At 40.8% G+C, this 26,926-nt stretch overlaps 3 protein-coding genes across 3 annotated transcripts; 1 reads left to right on the forward strand and 2 right to left on the reverse strand.

Moving 5' to 3' along the window:
* Positions 1–213: 213 nt before the first annotated feature.
* On the reverse strand, positions 214–10,142 carry slc2a8 (solute carrier family 2 member 8). Its single transcript, XM_076731915.1, has 10 exons — positions 9,757–10,142; positions 8,600–8,762; positions 7,810–8,016; positions 7,302–7,401; positions 4,955–5,166; positions 4,512–4,661; positions 3,920–4,028; positions 3,609–3,785; positions 3,195–3,340; positions 214–2,082 (listed from the first exon to the last, which is right to left on the reverse strand). The coding sequence occupies exons 1-10, from the start codon at positions 9,849–9,851 to the stop codon at positions 1,936–1,938; spliced, it is 1,506 nt and encodes a 501-aa protein (XP_076588030.1). The 5' UTR covers positions 9,852–10,142; the 3' UTR covers positions 214–1,935.
* A 510-nt stretch (positions 10,143–10,652) lies between these two features.
* LOC143320655 (tetratricopeptide repeat protein 16-like) lies at positions 10,653–21,193 on the forward strand. The gene is made up of 14 exons (XM_076730491.1): positions 10,653–10,749; positions 11,301–11,485; positions 11,754–11,844; positions 12,137–12,274; positions 12,734–12,834; positions 13,795–13,924; positions 14,381–14,595; positions 14,791–15,074; positions 15,945–16,089; positions 16,235–16,400; positions 16,748–16,856; positions 18,530–18,552; positions 19,589–19,722; positions 21,130–21,193. The coding sequence occupies exons 1-14, from the start codon at positions 10,717–10,719 to the stop codon at positions 21,191–21,193; spliced, it is 1,818 nt and encodes a 605-aa protein (XP_076586606.1). The 5' UTR covers positions 10,653–10,716.
* A 351-nt stretch (positions 21,194–21,544) lies between these two features.
* mymk (myomaker, myoblast fusion factor) lies at positions 21,545–24,695 on the reverse strand. Its single transcript, XM_076731903.1, has 6 exons — positions 24,561–24,695; positions 24,254–24,368; positions 22,923–23,071; positions 22,433–22,549; positions 21,968–22,108; positions 21,545–21,745 (listed from the first exon to the last, which is right to left on the reverse strand). Exons 1-6 carry the CDS (start codon positions 24,693–24,695, stop codon positions 21,545–21,547), a joined length of 858 nt encoding a protein of 285 aa, XP_076588018.1.
* Positions 24,696–26,926: the final 2,231 nt, after the last annotated feature.

Consider the following 26,926-nt stretch of genomic DNA (forward strand, 5'->3'; position numbering starts at 1 on the left):
TTTATGGCACTATGCTACCATTCAAAACCTGAAATGAAAGTTACATGTTCTGTTTACAACAATTTACTTTGGTAAATCCATCTATTTTTAGACAAATATATCATCATTTTGATGAACGTCTGCTCTGTGCATCACATGTCCAACAATAATTAAAATTATTAAAACAGAAAAGAAGATGAAGATCCTTGAATCATTACTGCACAGCACAAGATGTTCAAGACAACATTGTGATTTTATTCACAGTCACAGTTAATGGAACAATTCCGTTTCACACTGGAATAACGGAACTGAGAGCTTCATTTGAGCCTCGATTCCGAGTGAATTTGTAAATAACATATATTACAAACATCCAGCCAGTGGAAAAAGGGCTGAAAGAGTGGAATAATTTCTCATTTTCATGGCTTCAGTGAAATTCAGTAAACCAGTTATTTATTCCCACAGAGAGATTGAGTTTTTCTATTTTTAAAAATCAAGTAAAAGTATATACATAACCTATAAAAAGAGAAAAAAGAAAGAACAAAAACAATCAGGTTTCTTCAGAGAAGTTTCTTCTCGAAAATGATATTGAGTATCATTACTATCCCAACTGTGTATAAATCAGATCATACATGGTCAAAATATTTCTGTTACAAGACGATCCCAAAACAAAATGATTACAAAAACACATCCATATATTTTCTTGTGAGATTTACAGTTGGTAGTTTTTAATTGTCTTGACGATAAATGTTAATCAAGTTTAGCATCACAGAATCTGTTAAATTTCACTTCATTTCTCTGATGATGAAAGTACAAAGATAAATTAACAGTCAATACCGTCAGTGTAAACAGCAGATGTCCAAAACATCACTCAAGTTTCTGCAAAATTGAGTTGTAGGAGCAAGGACACCTGATATTATTCTTATCTGGTAATGGAAGAAAATTATGCTACTACTGCATTTGGCACCAAATCAAACCGAACCAAGGCTGAGTCAAAAAAAAAAAAAAAAAAGGCTTTGTGTTCCCTAAACTCTGCAGCATTGTACCAGCATCTGCATATGGAAATCAATGAAGAGAAACAGTATTTCTTCTTCTCGACCAAACATAATCTCAGTGTGTTTCAGACAGGTTTCACCCTGCACAAATAACTAACTGAAAAGGTTGATATATGAGGATTAAGACAGACAATGTGTTCTAAACTGTAACTGCTCAAAACTGGAATATGTATGAATAGTGGAAAAGCAGATCATTCTGGTTTGGGAAACATTTATTATTGATATTTGCAATTTTTCCGCAGTTAAAGCACATCTGAATCTTTTATACCTGACATTTATTCAATCATACCACAGACAGATTTGGGGTGGAGTACACCTTCTAGTCCTGAAAGTGTAAAGAGCCCAGTGCTATATTTAACTTTCATTATGTACCTGATTATTGGTTTTATAGCATTCTATAAACTAGGTTTACTGTCTACAGGACATTTTAATTTCCTGCAGAAGACCTCAGCTGAACTGAATGTGCAGACTAGAGGTGAGCTACAGTACTGAGACCTGCAGGGGGCAGTGTAGAGTTGTATTAGTGGAGGTAGCAGCACAGTTCATCTCCACCACAGACAGTGTCCCATCCGATCCAAGTCTGTTTGAGTAAGACACAAAACTTGTGTTGGATCTTCTCACAACAGTGTTTAAATGAGCACTTTAGTCCAGTTTTTGAAACACTTTTCTGATTATTTTCTTGGAATCACTTCTCCAAAATGATTTGAGCAAAAACTGAAAAGTACAACCTTCACGAAGGCAGGACTTACGATAAAGTGTTTCAGCTTTGTAGCCTTACGGGCTTCACAAGATTTTAAAAATGCCCACACAGTATCCTGAGGACCAGTCAGTTCCTTAATATGAGGCCTGAGATCTTTCAGTTTTTGAGATGTGGGATGTTTTTTGGTAGGTGGGGGGGGGGGCTTCATGGACCTGATGTCCCTCTGAAAGTGGCTTCGATTTGCTCCAGTGTCTTGCCCTTTGTTTCCGGGATGAAGACAATGGTGAAGATGACATTGACGGTGCACATAGAGGCGAAAAGCCAGAAGGTTCCAGCGCTGGTGAGAAGATTCTGGAAGAGGTCACAGTTATATTGACGTGGATGTCGCAGTGATTTTGGAAAGGCCATAGATGGAGGTTTGACAATAGATACACTGTATATACAGCTAGAGCTACAACTACAGATTATATTATCAAATCATTTGTTGATTCATTTTTCAATTACTCCATTAATCATTAATTATTTAGTTCATAAAATGTCAGAAAATAGTAACAAACAAACCCATTTTGACAATTTCCCACAGCCCACAGTGAAGCCTTAAATGGCTTATTCAGTCAAATCAACAAAAGCCAAAGATATTCAGTTTATAAAGATATAAAAGCAGTAAATTTTCACACTGGAGAAACTGGAACCAGACAATGTTGAGCATTTTCTTGATAAATGACTAACAGTAAATGATTATTTGAATTAAATGTTTCAACTCTAATTTTAATCAAACTGGAAGAGTGGACAGATCTAACACAGCCGAAACATAATGCCCCTCAAAGCATCTGAAAATAGGGAAAGTCACAATTTTTACTTAAGTAAAACTACATCAGTATTAGCATCAAAATATACTTAGATTATCAAAAATAAAAGCACTCACTATGCAGAATGGCATGTTTCAGAAAAATGTATATTATATAATTGGATTAGATTATATTGTTGATGCATAAATGTGTTCATCACTTTGATGCTGAAGCTGGTTAAGGTGACTTAACTTGACATAATTCATCTACAGAGTAGCTTGTGAATTTCCTCTTTGGGATCAATAAAGTTTTATCTTAATCTATAATATTACATCCTAATTTATTTGTTGATTATAGTTTGTATAATTATACTAAATATGCAAAGTAAGTAGGTACTTAAGTTTTCAAATAAATGTTGTGGAGTAAAAAGTACAATATTTGCATCTGAATTGCAGTATAAGTATAAAGTATAAGTACCTCAAAACTGTACCTAATTACAGGACTTCAGTAAACGTATTTAATCACTTTCCATTACAAATTTTGAATTTGTGAGAAAAAGAGGGAGGGGAGTTTGTATGTCTATTTACATATACTATATTATATTTTGCGATGTGTATTATTTCGTTAATCAGAAAAAAAACAAAACCCTGAAATAGTGTCCGGTTGAGGACTTACCATCATGTCTTGGAAGGTTTTGGTGACAACGAAGGCCATGCTCCAGTTGGTGAGGACACAGACAGCGCTGGCAAACCCCCTTACTTTGACAGGGAAAATCTCTGACATGACCAGCCACGGGATTGGACCCCAACCAAGAGCAAAACCTGAACACAATAACAAATTATTAAGGTGGTAAGATCCATATGTTCTTGAAAATTACCTTCACCTGTGTAGCTGCCCTAAATTGTGTCTAAGTTGACTTAGCTCCTCTGGGGGATTCGACATTTTGCAGATGACACTCAACTTTAGCTCTGTGAATTTGCACCTTTGGACTCTTGATTCATCATTTTGATCCAAGCAATTCAATATAAAAACTTTCTTTCTTTCTTTCTTTCTTTCTTCATTAATTTTGCCTGAATTGGAGTATCTCACCTGTGATGAAGACACCCATGCTGGCCAGTGCCAGCCAGGCCAAGTCAGCGTGAGGTTCTTCGGCAGCCTTACTCTGGATGTCCAGCATCAAGACGTTCAGCGTGGAGGTGCTGTGAGGCTTGGACATCAGGTAGAAGTAAACACCGAACGCTGAGGTGCTGATCGTCATGGCAACACCTTTATTATCGGGAAAACAAACAAAATCTGTCATGACAGACACGACTCACATTTGCTGCCTGGGTGCCTCCCAAAGGAATTTTTTATATTAAAAAAGCGCATTTGTTTGAAATACCAAATTTGATAGAAAATACCTGAGATGATGAGAAGGGCTTTCCTTCCAGCTTTGTCCATTATTAGTGCTGCCACTCCTGTAAAGACGACCTGAACCAGACCCACGATCACTGAGGCCAGGTCACTCTCCTGAAAAACAAGATCCACGGAAAACTTACAAAAAGGTGCTATGGCTTTCTGACATGTTTGTCCATGAAAGTACACTTCTGCGTGTGACTTCTGAATTTCTAAAACTGAGTTTTGTTTGCATTCAGATTCAGTTGTAGGCTGTTTTTTTAAAGAGGAATAGTATAATCTTAAAAGTTTAACGATTGAGAACATTTCATCAAGTTCTGACTTGATGAGTTATCATTTCAGTTATCATATACTCTAGCACCAAGTAATTCATTAATATTTTCACCTAAAATTGCATCTAAGCACTTTATCAAGTACCAGAGGACACGAAAAGAGCTCAATTACAAATAAAAATGAGAGGACCAGGACAAAATTGACGATATCGGATGATTGTTGTGTAGTGCACATGACAGAATTACACATTTTTAATTTGTTACTGCCTGGACAGCTGAGACCCTGTGTTAATTTCCCATTAAGAAATAACAATGACCCCCTCACCTTAAAATGTGCCTGTTCAAATATGTTCTCAGCGTAGAACATGATAGCATTGATCCCCGTCATCTGCTGAAATATCATCAGCATGATGCCGATCACCAGAGGCTTGTAGACACCAGGGTCCTTCAGGTCGGACATGTGGAAACTAGAGCCCTGAGAGGAAGCAGGTCAACAATACAGTCAGTGAGACCTTTCATCGTCCGAGACTACAGACTAGACCACTTAACTTCAATGTTTCCAACAGTGGTGGCATTAGCATTAAGGAGAAAGGTGGTGCCTTAAATTTTCTTGTCATTTGTTTATTCAAGCCTTGACTTCTGCAGTGCCTCCTGTGGTGACCTCACTCAGTACTCTGTCCGTTGCCTTTCCCTTTCATCAAAAACCACATATTCACTGGCTGACACTGTCCACTGGATCACAACCAAGCCAACCAACCGCAGGCTCACCTGCTCATCACAGGCGTCTTCGATGCGGGCACACTCCCATTCGACGGGGGCGTCCGGTCCTCGCAGGAAGCGCAGCGCCTCCTCAGCCTCCCGCCTCTTGCCCTGTGACAGCAGGAACCGGGGCGTCTCTGGCATGAAGCACATACACACCAACAGCAGCGTAGGAGGGATGGAGCTGCAGATCGCCAGCCAGCGCCAGTCCAGGAAGAGACCTGCGGGATGAGTTCACACACTCAGGATTAGGAGCTGGCTCTGATTCCTCTCCAAGAATTTAGATTTTCCAATAACTGTGGAAATTCTGTTATCGACAGTGACAAATACGCTGTCTGCAGTTTCACGCTCGTTATGCTGCTTAAGCAAATACTAATCTTTCAACCTCTGCTCAGTGGTTAGTTTCAACTAACTGATGCTACGTTTCTATGTCAGTCACTGTTAGGACTCTCGTAAAGTAGAGTCCCTGCTTAAAGAGTAACTTAACACCTGTGTTGACCTCCAGTGGTTCAATTTCTCTGCTTGCTGCAGTGATGGACAGGTGTAGTCCAGGATACCATGACCTCACTGATGGGTGTGGTTACAGGTACAACAAAGTGCTTTTCTTACCACACCTAACCACAGCCACACCTTTTGACTTGCTAAATAAACTGTTTTCAGTGTTTGTACAGGCTATTGTACTTTCTGTCTGAGTGGTTATCCCCATTTTTATCCTCACACTGTTGCTGCTGCAAACACCTAACCTCACATGACTCATAGCATGACTTAATATTTTATAGAGAGTAAGACAGAACTGGAAATGATAGTTTTCACTGAGATATTTAAAGAATCGGTCTTTCATGTTGCCCAGCCTCCCTTTAGCTGATAACATCCTAACATGTCTCTTCTCTTTGCTCTTACAATTTCCATACTTCACAGATGTTACACAATTAGACATGTTCTTAGCCTCTAGAAATAGAACTTTTATTCTATGTAATATCATTTGTCTCCTTAAATAAAAAAAATCCAAGACGTGAATGTCTTTTCTTGTTCCCATGTAGACCTTCATCTAATGAGAAAATGGTACAGCAGCAGCTGCAAAGATATTTTTCCCTAACATCAAATGAATAAAACACACTTCTCCTATGTTGCTTCTATATTCTGATTTCATTCATCTGAAGTATGGAAGGATTGGTACACTAGAAGAACCCTGAGGTGCTGACCCCCTTACGGATTATGGGACCACCAAACAGAAAGGTGAATCCTGCTGAAAATTAAAGGACAATTAAAAAAATTCTAAATTCACACCACAACAACAGATGCCTTTGTCCTCTAGTCCCCATTTTGAGTTTTTCCGCCAGCTGCGTTCAAAGGACGCCAGGCACTGAACTGTCCATGTCAGACTGAAGTCTGTAGAACACAGCGGAGCTTTGTCAAGTCCAGGTTTCCTCACAAATGTTTTCATGTGCCGCATCTAAAAATATGCTTCCCAGCTAATCTGATCGTTCCACTGAATTTTCTGCAATGTTCACCTTTTTGCTGAACAGCAGCTGGTTTGTGACTAAGTTTGCTAGCTATCAAACAAGATTACATGGAACATATTTCCTCATTCTACATTAAGTTATTCCATCTGGGGATTAAGTTCTCTTAACTGTGACTGAGATAAAAATGTGCCATGAAATGTGAGGAACTGTAAGCAGATCTTCAGTTCATGGAATCATTTATTTGGTAACCTGATGCTTTTTTCTCATCCTTTATATGACATTAACTAAATAAATACCAAAGTTGTTACACATTAAATGGGCCATTTAATCCAAATGACATAACAGCCACATTTTTTCACTGACCTCTAACACAAGACAATTCAGCTCATGTGACACACCAGCTTGTATTGAGTAAACGTGAATGCCATGCAGTTAACAAGATTAGCAAGAAGCAGCAATTTTCCACACAGGTCAACCAATGAGGCTGCTGTTGAAGTGGCAGCACAGGACTGTGATCATATCTGAGGATGATCACGTCACATGATGGCCGGGATTTGATCATCTCTTCTCCACAGCCTCTGATCCAGACAGTGAAACAGTCCAGCAACCTCGGGAAAAGCACTTTAAACTCAACTGTGTGCTGTCACAGGGTGTTTGACAAAGCAGCAAAGAGACTTAAGACAGATAATAAACCAGAAAGAGCAGATTTGTTGCCTGCATTGTGGAGCCGGTGGATGTTCTCTCAGTGATTCAGCTTGTAAACCGCCGTGTTAGAGTGACCTCATGCTTTTCTTTCTCATGTTCATTGAAACGTTCGGCCAGTTTCAGAAACCTGGAGCCAAACTTGAGAGATTGAAGGATGCCACAAACACTTCAAAGCTGAGTTGACATACCTGCGAGATACACTCCCATGATGCCTAGCACCACCATGAGTTGCACACATGTGCCTAACGTCCCGCGTACCCGCTCGTGTGCCATCTCAGAGATATACAGCTGCATGAAGAGAGAAAATCACACAGGAATCAGAACATCAGAGTGACTGACAGCAACTGTCACTGATATTTTAGCTATTTTACCAGAGGCTTTTCTCCATAGAAGCAAGTAAAACGCTGCTTTATAAATTACTTATATGATTAATTGATTATCAAATAGTTACCAGTTAATTTTCAATCAATGATTAATTGATTATCTGACAAATTATTTCACCTCTAAATTCATTCATCTCATAAAATATATTCTAGAAGAACAATTAATTAAACAAATTATTGAGACATTTTTATGAATATGGAAACTTGAAAACACTTTAAGATATGTTAATATCCTGTGTTGATGCAGAAACGGGACCAATGCTAACTAACCCTCACTGGACAAAACTGAAAAAGACGGCCAGGTGCTTCTTACCGGGACGACCAGCGACGTGACTCCACTGGCGAGGCCGGTGAGCACCCTGCCGAGGTAAAGCATCCACACGTTCTGTGCTGCGATGATGATGGTGAAACCAAAGACGAACGGCAGTGAGCTGAACATCAGACTGAGTTTCCTGCCGATCCTCTCCACCATCCAACCGCCCAGCAAGCCGCCCACCGCTGCTCCCACGGTCACTATGGACTGAACAACAGAAAAGACAAGAGATGACTTTGATAATTATATTCATATTGGACCAATTCTAATGCTCCAAGTTATGTCGAAGTAAGAATTAGATGCGTAAGTTGTTGCCTTTTTATTAAATGTGTACTTTTTGCTGACTAGCTTTTCTACTATTAATGATGCTGATTTAATTCTGAGTGTGACATTTGCGCTCTATGTAGTACCTTTAAAAATGTCCACAATATAATTAAAAAAAATTGTAAAAAGCAGCACATTTGCATTTAAAAATTACATATATTCATCATCTACTCTTGGTTTAAATAACTTGGTTGCATTTTCAGGAAGTAATCCCTATTTAGCCTCAAGCATGTTTCGCTTCATACATGAGTAACCAAAGTCAACCAAACCTTTCATTTTAATTGTGTTTGACTTTTTTTTACTATGAGAGTTCTTTTCTGTGTTTCTTCACAGTGCAACTTGGTTTTGAACTCAGTGAATCCAACGAGTGCTTGGACAACATGTGATGACATTTAAACTGCTGATGAGTGAAAAACACACTGCCCAAAAGTTGTTGTGCTTTGAGGCATGTGATATTAAATCATACCCCAAACCAAGAGGCCTGGTTATCATCCAGCCGCAGCCGAGGATCTGCAATCCTAGTCAGTTCGGGGATGGCGGGAGAGCTGTATCCCAACACAAACCCGAAGCTCATGGGACCCAGGACAGATGCAAACGTTGCCAGGTACAACTTCTTGTTCTTTACTTTACTGTGGGGTGAAAGAGGAAGGAGGAGGTAAATGTCAAAGGTGAGTGTGCCAAACATGATCAAAGGACAGTTCAGAGGCTTACACAAGTACGCTTGCACATTAAAATGCCCTTAGTTAAAGATTAGTAACCTTAGGTTCTCTGTAAGATGACATTCTGAGGAGTCTAAGAGCAGTTTAAGAATTAAAATAATGTAATATATATTCTGTCTATGTTCTTTTTGCATTGCATGGGTGCATTTAAAAGGAGCTGCATGTTCTAAATGTTTGCTAATGACATACAGTGAAGCATCCTAAAGCATCCTATCCTAGCAAAGTAACATGACTCCTAACGAATATTTTTAAGGGTAAGATAAAAACAGAGTTGAATCCATATTGTATGGTGGTGTCTGAGGTTTGTCAGCACACTGATAATGTGGTAGAAAAGGATTTGGAGTGTGATGACACCGCATTTCAATGACCTCCCCATTGTGCTTGCAAGTTTTAGCTCCACGACTACAAACAATGCAAACTTTCCATTTCTGCTGAGCAGTTCTGCATGCAGGTTGTACAGTTATACATTATGAATGTATATATCCTACTGCTGTCAAACCTTGTTGGATGATGTGACTGTTTGTCTGGGAACTTGCGAAGGACATTTTTCACTATTAACTGACAGTTTATTGTCTCAACGATGACATGACGGCTGCATAGTAAAGCAACTGAATTGGGCAGAGTGATTACATCAAAACGATCATGTAACGTGAATTCAGATATTTTAAACTTACCAGCACTGTTTGCCTATTGATTACACGTGACATGTTAAGGATGTGCTTTGGAGGAAATGGGCTCAAACATGGAAAACCACTGGAATGTTTCTTCAACAATTCGTCTTTGTCTGTTTATTTAGATAACCCTCAGCTGAAGTAGCAAAACCAGTAGCTACTCTTCCAGTTGATCATGCAGGATACAGACTGCAGTTACAGTGAGCTAGCTGCGTAGTTGTGTGTTGACTGACCTCAGATAAGCATCCTGCTCAGACATGAGCCCAGATGGATCCTCATCTCCACCCTCCGCATCCAGCAGCCTTCTCCTCTCGTCCTGGATGTCCATACTGACAGCAGTTATGTTCCTAGTTGTTTTTCTTGTTCACCTTTTACAAGTCAAGCAAGACCGAAACTTAGCAGGTACCGCACAAACCGGCGACCGTGCCAGGATGAGGTGGGTTTCGAAAAACAAACGACGGAGTATTACAAGTAGCCGTGGAGTAACGTTAAGCATCGGTCATTTCAGTGGTGACAAGCTCACCAGTGACACATCGCCGAAGATATCTGAGAGACTCCTCGCTTCCTCCACCGGCTGCCGACCTGCTTTGTCAACATTTCAGTCAGCTGATCAAAGTGCGTGCCTGTTATTTCCCGTTTTCAAAATAAAACACTTCCTTTTGCTTCCACGGCAGATAGTTATCCGCTTCGCCAAAGACTCGTCCCACTTCTTGTATAGGAACTACAGAGGTGCGATTTAACCACTGTCAGCTTTAAACATTAGATTGTCTAAAGAAATTTTGGCATGACCTTTTCCACAGAGGATTAGCAGCTAGCCTAAACTGCAGCCATTTGTAGTGGCAAAGCGACGAGCTGGTAGCCTTGACGTTGTTATACGCTACTTAAAGTTTACATAGTAGCTATAACAATATTAACAGCGGTAGACACTAAATTTTACATGAGTTGACTCTATCCTGGCGGGATTGAAACGGCACCGGAAAGAGCAGGAAGAGAAGCTCTCACTCGAAGCAAAATAATCTTTGTTTAGAAAATAAAAGTCTCTGACTCCGCGGCTTGAGTGTTGAAGTTGGTTTCCATGGTGACGTCGAGATTTACCCTGACATAGCATTTCTAAAATGCCAGCAAAGTAAAAATACACAGGGAGAAAGTGACTAAGCTGATGTAAAGCTTATATCAACAATTTGAATGACACAATGGACACTTTTCAGGAGAGAACTGACCAGTCTGTAAGTGTTTGTTGCAAAACAATGGCAAAGTAGCTATGTGGAAGTTACACCCAGCTACAGTAATTTATATGTGGCGACAAGCCCCGTTAGCATAACGTAGCTACAGTTTATGAGGTAGCTTAACGTTAACAGCAGAGTTACATGAAAAGAAGTGCAGAAGTTGAATTGCTATTTTCGTCTATGTCTCATTGAAAGGCATTTGAACTGTACTCTTCTTCTTCTTCTTCTTCTTCTTCTTATTATTATTATTATTATTATTATTATTATGAATATTATTATTATTAACATTAACATTAAGCACAGTTCTCAAACTGTTACTGATGCTGAAAACTACACATGAACATAACTGGATGCCAAAATCCACAGTATTTTTAAAGAAGTAGACATGCCTCACTAAATGTCTTGTTTCTGTTTTTTATTTTACTATTATTTAGGAAATGAATATGTTTTGATTGTCAGTCTAGTCCTTGTTTTGTAGGCTGCCCCCCCTCAAGTAAACTGAAATGTTTTGGTATTTAATGTAAAATCTTTGTCAATCGATTGTCCTCCAGCAGGGAGAAGAGCACAGTTTATCTTCCAAAGGTGTGACAGAAGAGGAGCTGAATGACACCAGAAGAAAAAACACCCTCAATCAGTTTTTTATTTCCAGTAAAATCTTCCTGGCACCGGCAGATGAACGTCCCCAAAGACCAGAGCTGAAGGGGAGCTTCATCATTCAGAGCAAGGCTGCAGAGCAGTGAGAATCATTAACCAAATGAAATCAAAGATAGACACATTTTCAGGAATGAATGAAAAAGTTCTACCTTAGCCTCACTTTCAGCTACGTGTTGTGAATTTACACCATAGTATTTTCCTGTAAGGTTTACTGAAATGGCGATCAGGTGTGTTTTCTACAAGAGAAGCAAAGATTGAATCTCTGTTACAAATACTAGAAAACCAAATAGGAGGGATCTTTTCTGTGTGTGATCAGGGTTGGATAATGCTTCTGATGTTTTTCTTTGCAGTTACACAAATGGAAAACAGGCAATGGGAAAGTGTCAGTATGAAAAGGCTGTGATCTGCTTCTCCAAAGCCATCACACTGCAGCCAGAACAGGTGATGGACACAAGGTTCAAACTTACTCTACAGGGCAGTACTGACACACGGCATTTTTATTTACATTGTCTTAACCATTGTTATGTTAAATTGATCATACATACATGACACATACTCAGCTCATGCTTTCAGTTCACCTGTGTGCTTTCACTTCTGGTATTTTTGCTAGTGTCTGCTTGTGTGAGATGTTTCAATAAGCTCCAGACACACTGTTGGTATATTTTTATTATTATTATTATTATTATTATTATTATTATTATTATTATTATTATTATTATTATTATTATTTTAGACTCAGCTGTATGTGAGCCAGGCTGAGGCCTACCTGCAGCTGTGTGACTTCCAGTCAGCAGCAGTCTGTTATAAACGGGCCTGGCTCCGGGAGCCAGGAGCCTTCAGAACCCGTTTGGCCTTCGTCTATTATCTCCAGGTAAGAGTCCCCACAACATTTCTCTGTTCTCACTGTTTAATGGTACTTTTACACGTACAGTAACAGGAAAAATAAATCGTGAGTTACGCATCTGTCCAGAGCCATGTGATATAAAACTGTTGCATGATTTAATGAATAACCTGTCACATAAATCATGTAGCGAAATGTGTGATGATGCTATTTTAACCTTTCATTTACATTCTTTAATCCAAGTAGAATACATTTTATATACTGTGAAAAGAAAAAAAAAACCTTTAAAAATTTTTTGCTCTCAATGTAACATTCGAAAACTGCAATGATGCCCAGTGTTTCTCTGTCATGCATGTTCTTAATATCATTCACCTTGGAATTCAGCTTTATTCTGCTCTTGCAGTGATTATACCCGTACCATTCATGGAATTCTCAGATAAATGCCTAAACCTAAAACAATTCAATGGTTATCTTTCCTGTTTTCCTCAGGGCCAGTGTTTGTTTGACAGAGGCCTTTTCCTGGAGGCTCTGGAGGCCTTCAACAAGGCTGCTGAGGTGAAGCCTGGCTGCAGGGCGTACGAGGTCAGAAGGTCAGGAATCTGCGTACTAAGATCTCAATCAGTGTTGTGCATTTGTGCTGTCTATGGAGATATGACATCAGATCCATGCTGTATAAGTTGGTAGATTTCAATGTAGCAGACAAGAAATTCCAGTCACTTGTTATCTGATTATGGACCCTACTTTCCCATGTTTTTGTCTCTAAGTGACGAATGGAGACAACAATTTTGTAAGTTTTTCCAGTATTGAGTGAGAGCGCAGTAATGTAATCCCCCTGAGTGTTTGCACACTGTCAATGTACATCCACTAAAAGTGTTTTTGTCACTGACAGGCTCAGATTGTTATTCTAAGTGTCTAACATCATGAAAGGGTCCCTACAGAGATGGACCTTTTTCTTAAAAAGTAAGATTCTTTTTGCTTAACCACAAACAGCTGTTATATCGCTCTCACCAAAGCCACCAGAGTCCATTTACAGAAACGGTAATTTTATCATTGGAAAACACTTCATTCAAAGGTGACAGAAACAATATAAAACTCATCGAAACCTTCTTGGTTCATCCTTCAGGGTTCCAACAATCACCACCAGTTCTGGATTTGTTGAAATAAATCCATAACTCACCATATTGGGAGAGGAACGAGAGAGAGGGTGGACATCAGAAAAGCAGAGGGGGAAATAGTGTGTAGAGTCAGAATATTTGGGAATTATTTTCACTGGACATTAGGACAGGAGAGATTTGAATCTATTGGACTTCGACAGATTTTCCCAGTAAAATTAAACAGTAATTACATGACAACAGAAACTCTAACTCCTGTCTGTCATGCAGTGCACTCAGCTGTGGTGGTGCTGCTTGTTTTCGACATTGATTGATTTTTTTATTATTCAAATACATATTTGGATTTAGAATATTCGTTGACAGCCCTAGTTCTCATTCTACTTTTGTTTCTACTTCACATGTATCGTTCATTAATGTATTTCGCATCTTGTATCCCAGCCTGGCCTGTCTGACAGCTGCAGGTCACCACTCTGACTGTCTGAAGCTGGTGAACGACTGGATGGTGTCAGATGGTCCCACCTCTGAGCTTTACGTCCTCAGAGCACAAATGCACAAACTGCTTAATCAGGTAACAACTGCAGGGGCTTCTTACACTTCAAATACAACTAAAACCAGCAGCATATACTCTTTACATGTCAGGCAGTTAGCTGATGCTGTAAAGGATCAGTTAAATAGGACAGCAGAATGATCTTAAACCTGTTGGGCCGCATCCCTGCAAACAACCAATAGCAAGGCCACAGAGAACAGAAGGAACAAAATGTTTTGTATCAGGACTTAATCTGTTTAGTTTCTCCAACTAACAGTACAAAAATAAAATCAGAAGATTTAGTTAGTTTAGTAAGTTAGTGCTCTGAATAAACATATTTCAATAATTAATATTTGGTGTATCTAAATATTTAGACATAGAAAATTAGTTGGTACAGACTGGGTTAGAGAACACTCGTACTATAAAAAATTGCATATAGTGTCTTAAATATACTACAGCTATTGTAAACATACAATTAGTGGTTTCCCTCTGACCCAGACATCACAATGTTATCGAGATGTGAAGTCAGCGTTGGCTTTGGACCCAGTGTGTCCTGAGGCTGGAGTCCTGCTGCTGCAGCTGCAGGAAGCCAGTGAACAGGCCAGACAAAAGGCCTTGGACAGAACTTTGAACGGCCAGCTGCCTGAAGCCCTCTGCATGATCAATATCGCTTTGGAGAACTGCCCACAGGACGGACGCCTTTACCTGTTCAGGTAAGACATGAGGGGTGAAATCTGTAGGACGCATTTCATGGTATTCTTTGTTATTAACTACATGAATCAATTGACAAAAAAAACCATTGCTTTATTAATTAACTAATAAATCAGTTTAATTCAGATCCAGTTGAGCTAAATTCGATTCTGTTAAAATAAATTCTCTCTAATTCACTCTAATTCTCTGTCCATTAGAGGGACTCTGTACCGACTCCTGAAAGACTTCACAGCAGCCATCGAGGATCTGGTCCAGGCTGTGGAGCTGAGCGAGGAGGAGGAGGAGGGTGGAGGTCAGGCAGAGGCCAGAGATGGAAAGGATGACTCTGTGCAAGAGGAGGCACAGTTTCAGCTGGTCCTCACCTACAATGATTTTGCTGTTCAGTGCTTCAGCAGAGGCCTCTACGCTGAGGCGACACTGCTTCTCAATAAGGCCATCGAGGAGGAGAAGGGCCAGGCGGGCCTATACCTGAACCGAGGAGGTGAGGCTACGGACACTTGGTCCACGAGTAACCGTTTCTGTGTGTGTAGCTGGTAAAATTTGAGCATTCACTAGTCACCCTGTGTGTGAATGTGTGTGTACATATCTTTCTTTACACACAAACACAATCATCATCATTCAATGGAGAAAAGTGGTTTAAAAGCCAGGAATAATCCAAATAACTGTTGAGTCATCACTGTGGATCAACAACACAGTGAATCAGAAAATACTTGCTAATTTTCCCTTTCAGGCTGAATTCTGTCACTCCCTGCATGTCGAAAGTGTCTAGTGTCAGACAGGTGCGACCTGACAAACCTGATCAACATTCCTCAGCAGGAGAGTATGAAGAGCTTCTCCAGCCACAATAAATAAACAGTTAATAGTGTGTCAACAATCTAACTGAATATCATGTATTCACTAAATGTATTTTGGATTTAAGTTTTAAGCTGCTTGCCGAATGAACCCGGTGTTCTAAACATACTAATACAAAAATTATTCGGCAATTTATCAATTAGTTGATTGACAGAAAATGCATAGTTTTGATGAGTGATTAATCATTAATTGGTCCTAACTTCTCATATGTGTTGATCTGATATAATTGGAAACTGAATATTTTAGGGTTTTGGACTATTAGTTGTGCAAAACAAGATATCTGAAGATGTCACCTCGGGCTCTGGAAAGTTGTGATGGCAAATTTTCATTGTCCTATAACATTTTACTGACCAAATAATTAATCACAGTAAGAATACTAATTTGATTGCACACCTGATGTATGAAATCCTGAAACTCTGGGACCTATATTATTGGTTTTCAAAGTAATTAAACTGGTTAGAATCATCCAGTTATTTATCAGTATGTGGTTTTGTGTCAGACTGTTTCTTTAAGCAGGGTGATTGGTGTTATGCTCTGGCTGACTACCAGCAGGCTGAGGAGATGATGCGGCCTGATGACCCTGCTCTCCGGCTCCGCCTCGCAGTCCTCCACAACACGCTGGGCTCTATCTGCTTCCAGGATGGGTCAGAACCACACAAACACACACATGAATGCACAAATTAACACCCACACAAACACATTCAAACAGTGAAACCTCGAGAGAAAGGTCATTAAATCTTGTTCAGATGCTATATTTGTCAGTGGGTTTGTGTGTGTCTGCATCTACAGGCATTTCCAGGAGGCAGCTGACATGTTTTCTCTAGCCATCCAGTACAACCCCGCAGCCAGTCAGTACTATGAGAGCAGATCAAAGGCCTTCCGAAAGCTCCTAAACATGAAGTGTGCCAGACGGGACTTCATCTGCATGTTGGTCTTGGATCCCACCAATGAGGAGGTCAGAGCTTCATATCAGCATCCACTTACACATTTCTGAAGGATTTTGGTCAATTAAAGCATTGTAGAAAATTGTCTTTTAATGAGATTAATATAATTTGAACTTTTCCATGTTACTTTTGGTCCATCAGTAAATATGGCACACCAATATTAATATGAATATTGAGATACTGGTGTGTCAGTTATCATTCTTGGGTGAAAACCTCTCATATTATGCATTCAGTTGTGGTTTATTTCAGATCAACTTCTTTACATTAATGCAATTAAGATCTTTTTGGTCCAAATCAGTAAATTGTTTGTGTGTGTGTGTGTGTGTGTGTGTGTGTGTGTGTGTGTGTGTGTGTATAGCTGCCTCCTATGCTTATGAGTCTTTTCCCTGGCTGCAGCTTGTCTGATGTTTTGTCCAGTCCAACAGGACAAGCAGTCAAAATTCAGCTGATGGACACCATCCAGGCCTGCACCTCCTCCTCCGATCAACAAAAGTCAGCAACACAAGAGTTCACTCACACACACACGTTACAAGTTAAAAAATCATTGTATCTCTTTGGTACCTGGGAGATTGCAGTTTGCTGCTGGTTGCAACCGAGCAGCTAGATGGAAACACCCTGACTAATTCTCTTTCTGCAGTGACCATTGGTGTTACTCACTCATTTACAGTGAGTGCCTCCAATCGTGCAGTGGTACTCCAGCTGAGTGAAAACATGTAGAACTACACAAATGATACTGATATGGTCTAAATTAGACATGAATTTTTGAATGTTTTTATTGATTGAAATGACATTCAGCTCATTGTCAATGCATAAAAGTACAACTGTTCCTTGTTTCTCCAAATTAGGACTGCATGTAATCAGCAGGGTGCTTAGACAAGTGAGTCATGTGTTGTGTTATGTTCTTAGACTGAGTGAGAAGCTCCAGAAGATGACTCTGACCAGCCAATCAGAGGAGCCATCTGAAGCACAAAGGGAGCTGAAATTGTGTCTAAACCAAGAGGAGATGGAGATAAACACAAAGAGCCCTCTACAGGTATTGATGGGACAATCAGAAACAATCACAGTAGTAGGACTACATGTCCATTTCGGTTTTGTTTCTGAAAGTTGATTTGAATCGAAAACAAAAATCCTAAACAGCGGATCAAGATACTTGTATAACTAGACAGAAAATATTCATATTTAGCAAGTGACACCATGTGAAACCATACAAAGCATTCTAGCCACCCAGAAATAATACCATGATGAAAGTCCCCTAAACACAAGCTACAGACATTTCAAACCTCGTGAGTATTTAATACCCAAACTTTGTGTGTAAACATTTATAAAAGAGAGTGCAACATGCAAGCTTTGATTTGCAACGTGAGATAATTTCCCCTCTTGTTGAATTTGACACATTTCATCAAAACACAGCGAAAGCCCTGTCACACTCAAATGTATGCAGTGTAGTGTCATTCTGAACTACAGTTGTTCTTCTGTGTTGACTGTAGGTTAAGAAAGCGGTTTCTATTGTTACGCCATGACCCACCAACTGCGCACCACGCTGGGCCACGCCTCGCCACATGCCACCCGCCACCGCCATTCACACAGTGGGACAAGACCAGTCCACCTTTACATGAGAGGAGGTTGTACTACAACAAGATCTTTGAGGTGTTCTCAGAGCCTGTCTTAGAAGCGATAGTGGAATTTCACACAGTGGGGAAAAAATAAGTTCTAAATATTGTTTTATCTACTTCTACATGCTTGTTACATCCATTTCTCTTTGTGACAGACTTTAAAATTGTACTACAAAGACAAAAAGTAAATGTTACACCTTCATTATCTTAAATTCATTCCTACATAAATGAGATCAGTGAGGCAGACTGCAGAGTACAAATCAGCAGTAGCAACACTTTTCTGAAACACTGTGTTATTATCCTTTAATTAGGATACTACTATGTCATGTAGACCAATAGGTGGCAGCAGAGGCACAATTTTCATATGAAGGTATTTCTTAGGCTGCTCTACTGCTATGTTTGACTCTCAATATCTTGTTTAATGCGTGATGTGACATCTAAATATCTGGGGACTGGTTCTGGAATTTCAGCACTTACATTGCTCTCTGTTTGTCTTTATTTCTTAAAGCTTTTTTCATGTCTTTGAGTCAATATCTCTTTTTTTTCTTGCGTATCAAGGTAGTATGTGTATCTTCATAAACATTTAGAACATTAAATTCATTTCTCCACCATATTAACAGCACCTGTTCTCTAAAGCCAAGCAGTGTCTGACTCAGAGTTGTGAAGCCCCCAAAGGATGTACCGTGACAGAGGTTGACCCTTTCAGTTCTACCACAGATCAAATCTGAATTAGTCTAAAAGGGTATTACTTTCTCAGACAATTCCTCACGCTACACCAGAGAGCACATTTATTGACTGGTAAAGTGCAGCAGGGTCTCAGCTCAAGCAGAGAGCTGTCTTATCCAGCTCAAACTCATCACCTGTGGATCTGAAACAGTGGTTGCGTGGAGAGCTTGAGAGAGGAGCTTCAATCCACACACCTGGGTAATGTATTGAACTGGCACTGGTGTTGGATTTCTTGTTTTAGAAAGTACAAAGATGATCTGATGATTCTGCTGGTGAGGTGTGTGTGTGTGGAGGGTGGGTGTCAGGTGTAGTCAGATGACGAGCACCTTGTTTAAAGGTCAAAATCAAATTGCACCTTAATGACTTCTCTCCAGTGACCCGAACTAATACGCTGGGTTCTGTTGTTCAGCACAAGTAGTGGGTCTGATCATTGGTCAGAGTATATCACAGGTAATGAAGCTGTGTTGTGGCTGCAGATCTCTGAGATGCAGCTGACCTCACAGCATTAACAACAGCTGTGGCAACAACTGACACGCAAAGAAGGGGCCTGTGGCACACTGGCTGCTGACTCACCATAGAAAGTACCCACACCACATAGTTAAAAACACAAACATACCGAACATACCAGAGTGTGTTGCAGTCACTTCACGTCGTGCACTTTGGTGCTTAATTAACTCTATTGAAAATGGATACAGCATATTTTCTCTTTACTGTCTCTGAATAGGCCACCACATGTGGAATATTTGAGAAAGTGCTCTTTCCTAGTGTAGAAGTCATATTTTTTTTTTTATTTATTCAGATGTATTTATTATATTTCGATACCCACTGAAATTCCACGCCGACATGGAATGTGGGTGCAGACGACCACGGAGGAGACGACCACGCTCACGCTCGTGTCAGTCAACGCATATTGTGTTGACACTGTCGTCTGCTGGGCACTGCGGCCGTCTAATACGACCTGCGGCGGACGGGCGCGGGCTCAGACCCTCAGATGGTGTGCACGTGATTGTATGTTTCCGATCCTGTGAGGACCCCGGGTCATCCTAAGGGTCAGTTGAACCATTTTGCTGGTTCTCGCAATGGCTCTGTTAAGGTTGGAGCTTGAATTTGGAGTCAACATTCGGATTTGGTTGGTGTTTCTGCACGTGTACTGTTAAGGTCAGCAATTAGAGACGGTAAAAAGTCTTCACAAGTACAGTAACACAGTCTTAAATGTGTGTGGGCTTCAGCCCCTCAGTAGAGTGGATAGACAGTGGTCGTAAAGGAGCTGAAAAGTGTTTCACACTTGTGCAATAAAAGGCTCAAGTTACCGTCCTGTCAGGGCTGGGAGGCGCAGCCAGCCGGGTCGTGCCGGTGGCCCAGCCAGCCAGCCAGGTTTCTGAGGCCAGACAAAAACACCATTCTTTGGGCACAGGAGCTGACGGCTTGGCCCCGGATCAAAACATTCCCTGGTGGAGGGGAGGTTCATTCACGTTTTGGCTGGAGGCTGTTTTGTCTAAGATCCGCAGAACACGTTTGTAGTCTTTGGGTAGTGTTCGGAGCAGGTGACGTGCGTGGACGCACAGCTCCATGTCCTCCTGAAGCGAAAGTGGAAGGGGATCTGTGGGCTTGGAATTGGATTAGTGTTGTTAGACTGGAGTGAGCCTTGAAGTATGTGTCAGTCAGAGTTTTTGAAAGTGGTCGACTTCTGCCAAGTACATATCACTGCGTTATGATAATGGCTTGGATGGTCGAGCGCGTTAAAATTCCATCCTGTCCTTATAGATCAGTTAAAAACAGGGTCACAACATTTCATTTTATTTTCAAAATATTACAAAATGATCAAAAACAAACACACACTACGCTGAATATGCAGTCTTCCATACTGCAATAAATAACATATTAATAAAGGTTTTCACCAGAAACATTACACAGTCTGAACAAAGCACACTGGAGACAGAGGTCATAGCCAAAGCTGCTCGGTGAGTGAACTAGAGTTAAGAGACAGAGGAGTCCACCTGCTGATCCAGAAACACGTCAAGATGCTTCTGTCGGGTTACAGACTGACGTCTGAGCCGCCGTTTCCCTTCGCACCAACGTGAGATGCTCCTTATGACACGTTTGGCACGTTGAGGATGTATAAAAACAGTAAAATTTGCTTTACAGTCTTGTAATTCTTTCAAATGAATTCAGCCGCGTGCTTCCTTTCTTTGAGAGAGATAGGAAAGAGAAAGAGGAGGGGGAGGGACAGACAGGCGAGCAGACGAAGGGTGTCCCCTGAGGAACATTTCTAAAGACAATTTATATATTTTGGAGAGATAAAACATCTGCCTGTTTGTTCTTCTCATAAATTTTCCAGTCAGTTTTACTGGCTTGTCTCAGCCACCGTCTCCCTGTTCGTGCTGTGTGTGTTCTTTCGTAGCGTGCTGCCTGTCCTCAACTTTGGACAAGTGCTTCAGGCAGCTGCGTTCTTATTGGGTCTTTGAGGGCACCCGAGACCCGATTCGCCCTTTGTTCTTGCCCTTCAATTTTAGAACCTCGTCAGGGTGCTTTTGTTCCTTTACATGCTGGCTACAGTAGCTTGTGGTTTCCCAACAGTCACTGCTGACCTTAAATATTCTACCAGCCAAAAATGATTCTTTGGAGAAGAAAAGGAACTTCCTCATGACGGTTGGTTTCCTGCTAAAGCAGATTAACTTACCAGCCACATACAGGTTTATCAGCATTTGGCTGACAGTTATTTGGTGATATTCCCTTTTCCCTCTCATAGCCAACCACTATCTCTGCCTGTTCTTCAGGATGAAGTCCTCCTACGTTAGACCTGACAGTTTTTGGGTTCACTTCCAGCCGTTCATCTCTTTGAGCTTGCTGATACTGGTCCCTTTGATAGGCGTGGAGGGTGGGGGGTTGTATAGAGGCAGCGTGGGGGTACTACAGCCTCGTGTCCACAGTTTCTCCGTGGGGACTGTCCACACGGTCCGAGATGATGACTTCTTTGGCTTGCCTGTCTTCTCTTTAGAAGTACCAGGGGACATGGACTGGAGAGGGAACAATGAGGAAGCAGAATTAGGGCGACATAAAGGACATTTGAGCTTGACTGACAGTGGATGATGCTGCTACCACACAGTCAATTTCTAAACTAAATAATACGACCTTTCACTTTCTATCTAGTCCATGCAATCTAGTCATTCATCCTGCCCTGTCCAGGTGCTCTGAGCCTCAGCTCTCCTTCTTATTTAGATATAATAAATGTAACATACGCAGCAGCAGAGAGTGAAGCAGCTGAGCTTTGCAGCATTTTGTCCCGTCCCTGCATAGCGGTTCTTCTTTGGCAGCAGCAGTATGAAGGACACAGCCAGAGACAGATGGTAGAAGCTGTGGACATAGGCATAGTCCCACTCCTACAAGGGAAAGAGTACAGCACATTCAACTTAAGGTTGATAGTTGGCTGCCTTTTTAATAGTTGTATATTAATAAACAACACCAACATATTTTGTTAAAAGATGAAGCTGCACATGAGCAAATTCACTCTTAAATAGGACTCAAAACACTATGTGATTGGTTAATGGATTACTTACGAAATATTTAGACATGAGGTGGAAATTGATGATCTAGTTTAACTATAAATAAGTGAGAATGTATGGCAAGAAACAATCTCACTATCTACACCACAAGTATGGTATTTTCTGATACGTAGGTGTTAGTGTTACTATGATGATCGTCACCTCAAAGTAGAAGCGCAGCATCAGAGCGAGAGCACCAAAGCAGCAGCCCGGACCGACTTGCTGTGTGTACACTTTCTTCTCTGGATACACCGCCCTCAACTGCTTCATCTTCTGCAGCTGAAATTACAATGATATCAACAGATTAGACACACATGAAATTCAAGAGGGAGATTGGTTGATTTGATGGCAAGAGGAAAGAGAAAGAAGAAAAGTGGAGGCGAGGGTGGAGAAAAAGAAGAGTGCAAGAACAGGATCAAAGAGCTTTTGAGAAGAGAAGAAGAAAAATGACAATAAGTAGAAAGAGGAAAAAAAATGACTCGAAAAGTGAAAGTGGCCAAGGGTGGAGATCGTGAAGGAGAAGATGGAAAACATGGTAAATCAGAAGAATTAATGAAAAGAATGAAGGAGATGGAGTAGAATAAAGACACTGTGTTTAACACCAACTCATAGCTGACTGTGGACAGGAACCTGCCATTCTAAGGCCACTCACCCATTTGACAGTAATGATGAAAACAGCTGATCCGATAGGTCCAGAGTATATCCCATAGCCCCAGCGATCCTGGTAAACCCTCACAGCAGTCGTCAACACTCCAAACATGGTTATACTTGAGCGCTGGGGTTCATCAAAGTCGCCCAGAGCTGAGACAAGGACACACATGCTGCATGTGAGACAGGAGTCATACTTTTCCACTGGGCCACTGAAAAATTAATGTAACAGCGTTGCATTTATTTTTCATATCAGACTAACAGGCAGGCTAATTTTTGTTTAATGAAAACCAAACTTACACTTGTCCTTACTTATCTAGGGACCTCGAAGCTCTTAGAAGTCCCATAAATCCAGTATGAAGCTTAAGAATCTGAAGGTTTTAAGTTCGGCAAAAATGACATCAGGGCCTTTTCACAGTTTGCACTCTGGTGTCTTCCATGAGGATATTTTGCATGTTATGTAATATTTAACAGCTGAACCATGAAAAAAAAAAAAAACACGAGAATATCCTCATCCCCCAAATATCCTGGAGGCTTACCTGCCAGGCAATAATGGACTTGCAAATCAATCCAAATCAATGCGCCACATCAGAACAGCTCTCAAATACATTGGCCCGGGCACAACAGATGGTTTGCATCATGTCCATTTGAATGAAAAAATCTCTATTCACTGAGTGAATTTTTGAATCTCAGCTTGGATTTGATATTTAGCCAATCATTTTTACACGCAGTACCATCCGACAAAGAGGGAGGACCAATCAGTGAGGTCAGCTGTCGAAGCAGTTGGACCTTTACAGCACACGATTTAAAGCCCCTTGTTGCTAAACCTCAGAGGCTTAGATGGGCAGATGGGAGAGGAGCAAATATATTAGTGTGTATATGTGTGTGTATGTGTGTGTGTGATCATATGAGAGAGTAACAGCGAGCATGTCTGAACACATGTGATTTGACTTCAAAGACACTACAGACGTTATCAACAACTGTTGCAGAGCTGTTTTTTTTAACCTTGTGCTTTCCAAGTGTAGCTGTTGAATACTGCTCATATTGTTATTTGGTAATCACATGAAATAATTCAGTGTTGTTTTTTAGCTTGGCTGTACAAAAAAAATCCTATTTGTCAGAAAGATCAACAAAAGAGACCTATGCAAGGATACATTTTTGAATGAAGACAAATGGAAAGATGTGTAGGTGGTCATTGTGTGAGCAGGCTTGGAGCTTTGCATCCTTCTCAAGGTCGTGATTTTGGCCATTCAGACAGTAAACCTGCTGCAACCAGTAACCAGTCAAACACATTCTGTAACATAGTAGAGTGTGACAGACTGTATGAGGACTTACCTATAAGTGTGACCCACATGGACAGAGCTGTCCCGTAAACACTGAAGTACTCCAGAATGTCATATCTCATGAAGCACAGGATGGAGAGGCCTGGTCCATCACATGCATGGTAGATCTACAGAAAGACAAAGAAGTTCTAATACTGGATTCGGATTCAGCAAAATGCTTCTGAACCCTAGACTTACTTCTGCTCGTATAAAGACTTTACAACTTCCAGGATACAAATGCTGATTAAATCGGTGAGCCGGTGAGTTGAACAGCAAATGACAAACAGAAAAACGAACTTGAGCCATGAGCGTATTCTCACCGCAGTGAAGAACATGGTGAAGAAGTACACCATGGCCTCCATGTGGAAGCCCCTCTTGGCCGCCACGCTGGCTGTAGGCAGGAACACCAGGCTGCTGACTGTAGGAAGCAGCATCTTGGCAATAAATGCACCCATGGTGAAGAGACAGCAAACGCAACTCAAATACAAACTGTGTATTTGACAGGAAGGAGTGAAGAAGATAAAGTGTAAGCTGTGTACACAATGGGATGTCAACTAGGAAAGAAGATGTCCTCAGGTCCCTTAGTCCTTATTGTGTGTGATGGTTGAGTCTAGTAGTGTGTGGCTGAACTAGAGAATGCATATGCAGCACATACACTCCCACGCACCCTGAACACACCCAGCTGTCCAGTTCGGTCCTTTAAAGTTTAAATGTCCCGCAGGCTGGCAGGTCTACAGAGGCCTGTATGTGCAGTGTCATGATTGGGCAGCTGTTTGCATACCAGTGCAACATGGGAGGGGCAAGGGCTAGGATGCCATGTTGTCGCATATCTGTGGACTATTCCAAGATGGGGATGAACACGGTCAGCTAAATTACTCTCAGTGATTGTTCTGCCTGTTGTGGCAACAAACAAAATGGGTTTGTGACCGAACATCAGGTTGGAATGAGAGTGTGAAACCTATTATGGCAACCATCCCTCCTTGAGCAAGACACTGACTCCCAATCCAGTCTCCATACTTTTAATACGCTTGTAATGTTCGTACTAAATGATTCAGTACATAGTTCATGTGCAATGCCACTGTTGAGGATATGGTTGTCATGTTTCAAGATACTTCCCATTCAGTTCAGTGAACGGCGCTCACCCAGCATATGTGCCAAAGAAGCTTTCTCACTTTGTGGCTTTCTTCCTGTTACCTGTACATACGTACATACAAGATTAAAGTATTTAAAAAATGTTATTGAAAGCACTGAAGGATTTTGGTGAACGGTCCATTTAGTGTGTGGGACACTGAATCCCACAAATGATCTGGGCTTGCTATCTGACCTATCATCTCCTTATGGAGGTCAGCATGTAGTTTCAGTTATTGTCTAGACAGCTTTGCACGGCGACAAGGAGTAAAGCTTGAATTTCAGTTAGCAATGCTTTCAGGCCAGTCTCTGATGCTTTATATCAGCTGGATGAGAGAGGAAAAAATGTGCAGTTGGTGAGTCCAACTTTCTACAGACAACATGTTTGCTCACTGCTGTTTGGAGACAGTTTGTAGTTTTTATTTGTCACTTCCTTTGGAGAGCAGATTTTCATCCTCTTATAATTTAAACTTAATAATAATAATAAAACAACTAAAAAAATATAGTGCTCAATTCAATTAAAAGAAACACTCAATTATTATTTTTTATTTTTTTTGCAAATTAGATTTTAACCAAGTCTGGAGTACCACTCCAGGTCAACAGATGGAATCTTGTAGAGGACATTAAAACAGCTGTCATGGGCTTCTGTTTGTTGTGGCCATGTGACGTGGCGTTGAGCCCAGCCTGCTGAGTTAGTCCCATTAAAGTAAAGACATTCACCCAGCACTGGTCAGGGTGGTAAATACTTCTGGTGTGGAAAATGCCCCAGTCTGCTGCTCTGGCAGTGAGAGAGCAGTAAAAAAACACACACGATTTCATTTTCATTTCTCTCATTTTTCATCTCAATATGATTCTGACGACACAGCTGACTCTACTGCTGCTCTCTTGGCATTTGAAAAACAGACTGACCTAATAATGGCCATTTCCATTCATTCCTAATGTCATAAATGTAGTTCTGGCCCCAAATACTGCCTCATCCAAATGTCTTGGCACTCACATGAGCAGTACACTCAAAAGGGATATCAGCTTAGTCCACATCATCAGAAAGCGCAGCAGACAACCCCTCAGCTCATCTGTTCAGTCTGGTATAACAGCTGAGATTGCCAAAAAGAAAAAAGAAAAAAATAATAGCTGCACATTACATGTCCCAAAGAAACTCGGACATTGTTCTGGAGTGACACATTATTGTACATTTTAATTTTTTTGTCACAAACAAGATTGCATTCACATACACTTCTGCAGAGGAGGCCAAAATGTCAAAACTTGGAAACATAAAACCAAAACAGTCTTCATGGCTACATAGAGTTGAAGACTGGAGACCCAAAGTGGGTCTTTGGAAGACTTACTCATACTGGACATCCATGTGTGAATGCATAATTAATGAATAAATAACTTTGATTGGAGAGGGACTGAGGAAAGTCCAAAAAGAGCTGAGAACAATCAGACCCATGAAGACCAGTGTATACCACAAGAGCGAAGTGGAAACTTAGGTTTTTTGTAATATGAGAGAACTGACCCTTTTAAATCATAGTGGAGTCAAAGCACTATGTCAGTTGAA

The sequence above is a fragment of the Chaetodon auriga genome, chromosome 5 (assembly GCF_051107435.1).
Source record: "Chaetodon auriga isolate fChaAug3 chromosome 5, fChaAug3.hap1, whole genome shotgun sequence".
NCBI lineage: Eukaryota > Metazoa > Chordata > Actinopteri > Chaetodontiformes > Chaetodontidae > Chaetodon > Chaetodon auriga.

Excerpts from the sequence above, each read along its gene's own strand:
- slc2a8 (XM_076731915.1), bottom strand. The coding sequence starts at position 9,851 with ATGGACATCCAGGACGAGAGGAGAAGGCTGCTGGATGCGGAGGGTGGA. Across the intron at positions 3,786-3,919 it reads AGCCCTTCTCATCATCTCAG|GTGTTGCCATGACGATCAGC; the intron begins GTATTTTCTATC and ends CCGATAATAAAG. Across the intron at positions 3,341-3,608 it reads CATGGGTGTCTTCATCACAG|GTTTTGCTCTTGGTTGGGGT; the intron begins GTGAGATACTCC and ends TATTGTGTTCAG.
- LOC143320655 (XM_076730491.1), top strand. The coding sequence starts at position 10,717 with ATGGACACTTTTCAGGAGAGAACTGACCAGTCT. Across the intron at positions 12,275-12,733 it reads CCTTCGTCTATTATCTCCAG|GGCCAGTGTTTGTTTGACAG; the intron begins GTAAGAGTCCCC and ends TGTTTTCCTCAG. Across the intron at positions 16,857-18,529 it reads GATGGACACCATCCAGGCCT|TCAATATCTCTTTTTTTTCT; the intron begins GCACCTCCTCCT and ends CATGTCTTTGAG.
- mymk (XM_076731903.1), bottom strand. The coding sequence starts at position 24,695 with ATGGGTGCATTTATTGCCAAGATGCTGCTTCCTACAGTCAGCAGCCTG. Across the intron at positions 24,369-24,560 it reads TCACCATGTTCTTCACTGCG|ATCTACCATGCATGTGATGG; the intron begins GTGAGAATACGC and ends GTCTTTCTGTAG. Across the intron at positions 21,746-21,967 it reads GCTTCACTCTCTGCTGCTGC|TCCATGTCCCCTGGTACTTC; the intron begins GTATGTTACATT and ends TTCCCTCTCCAG.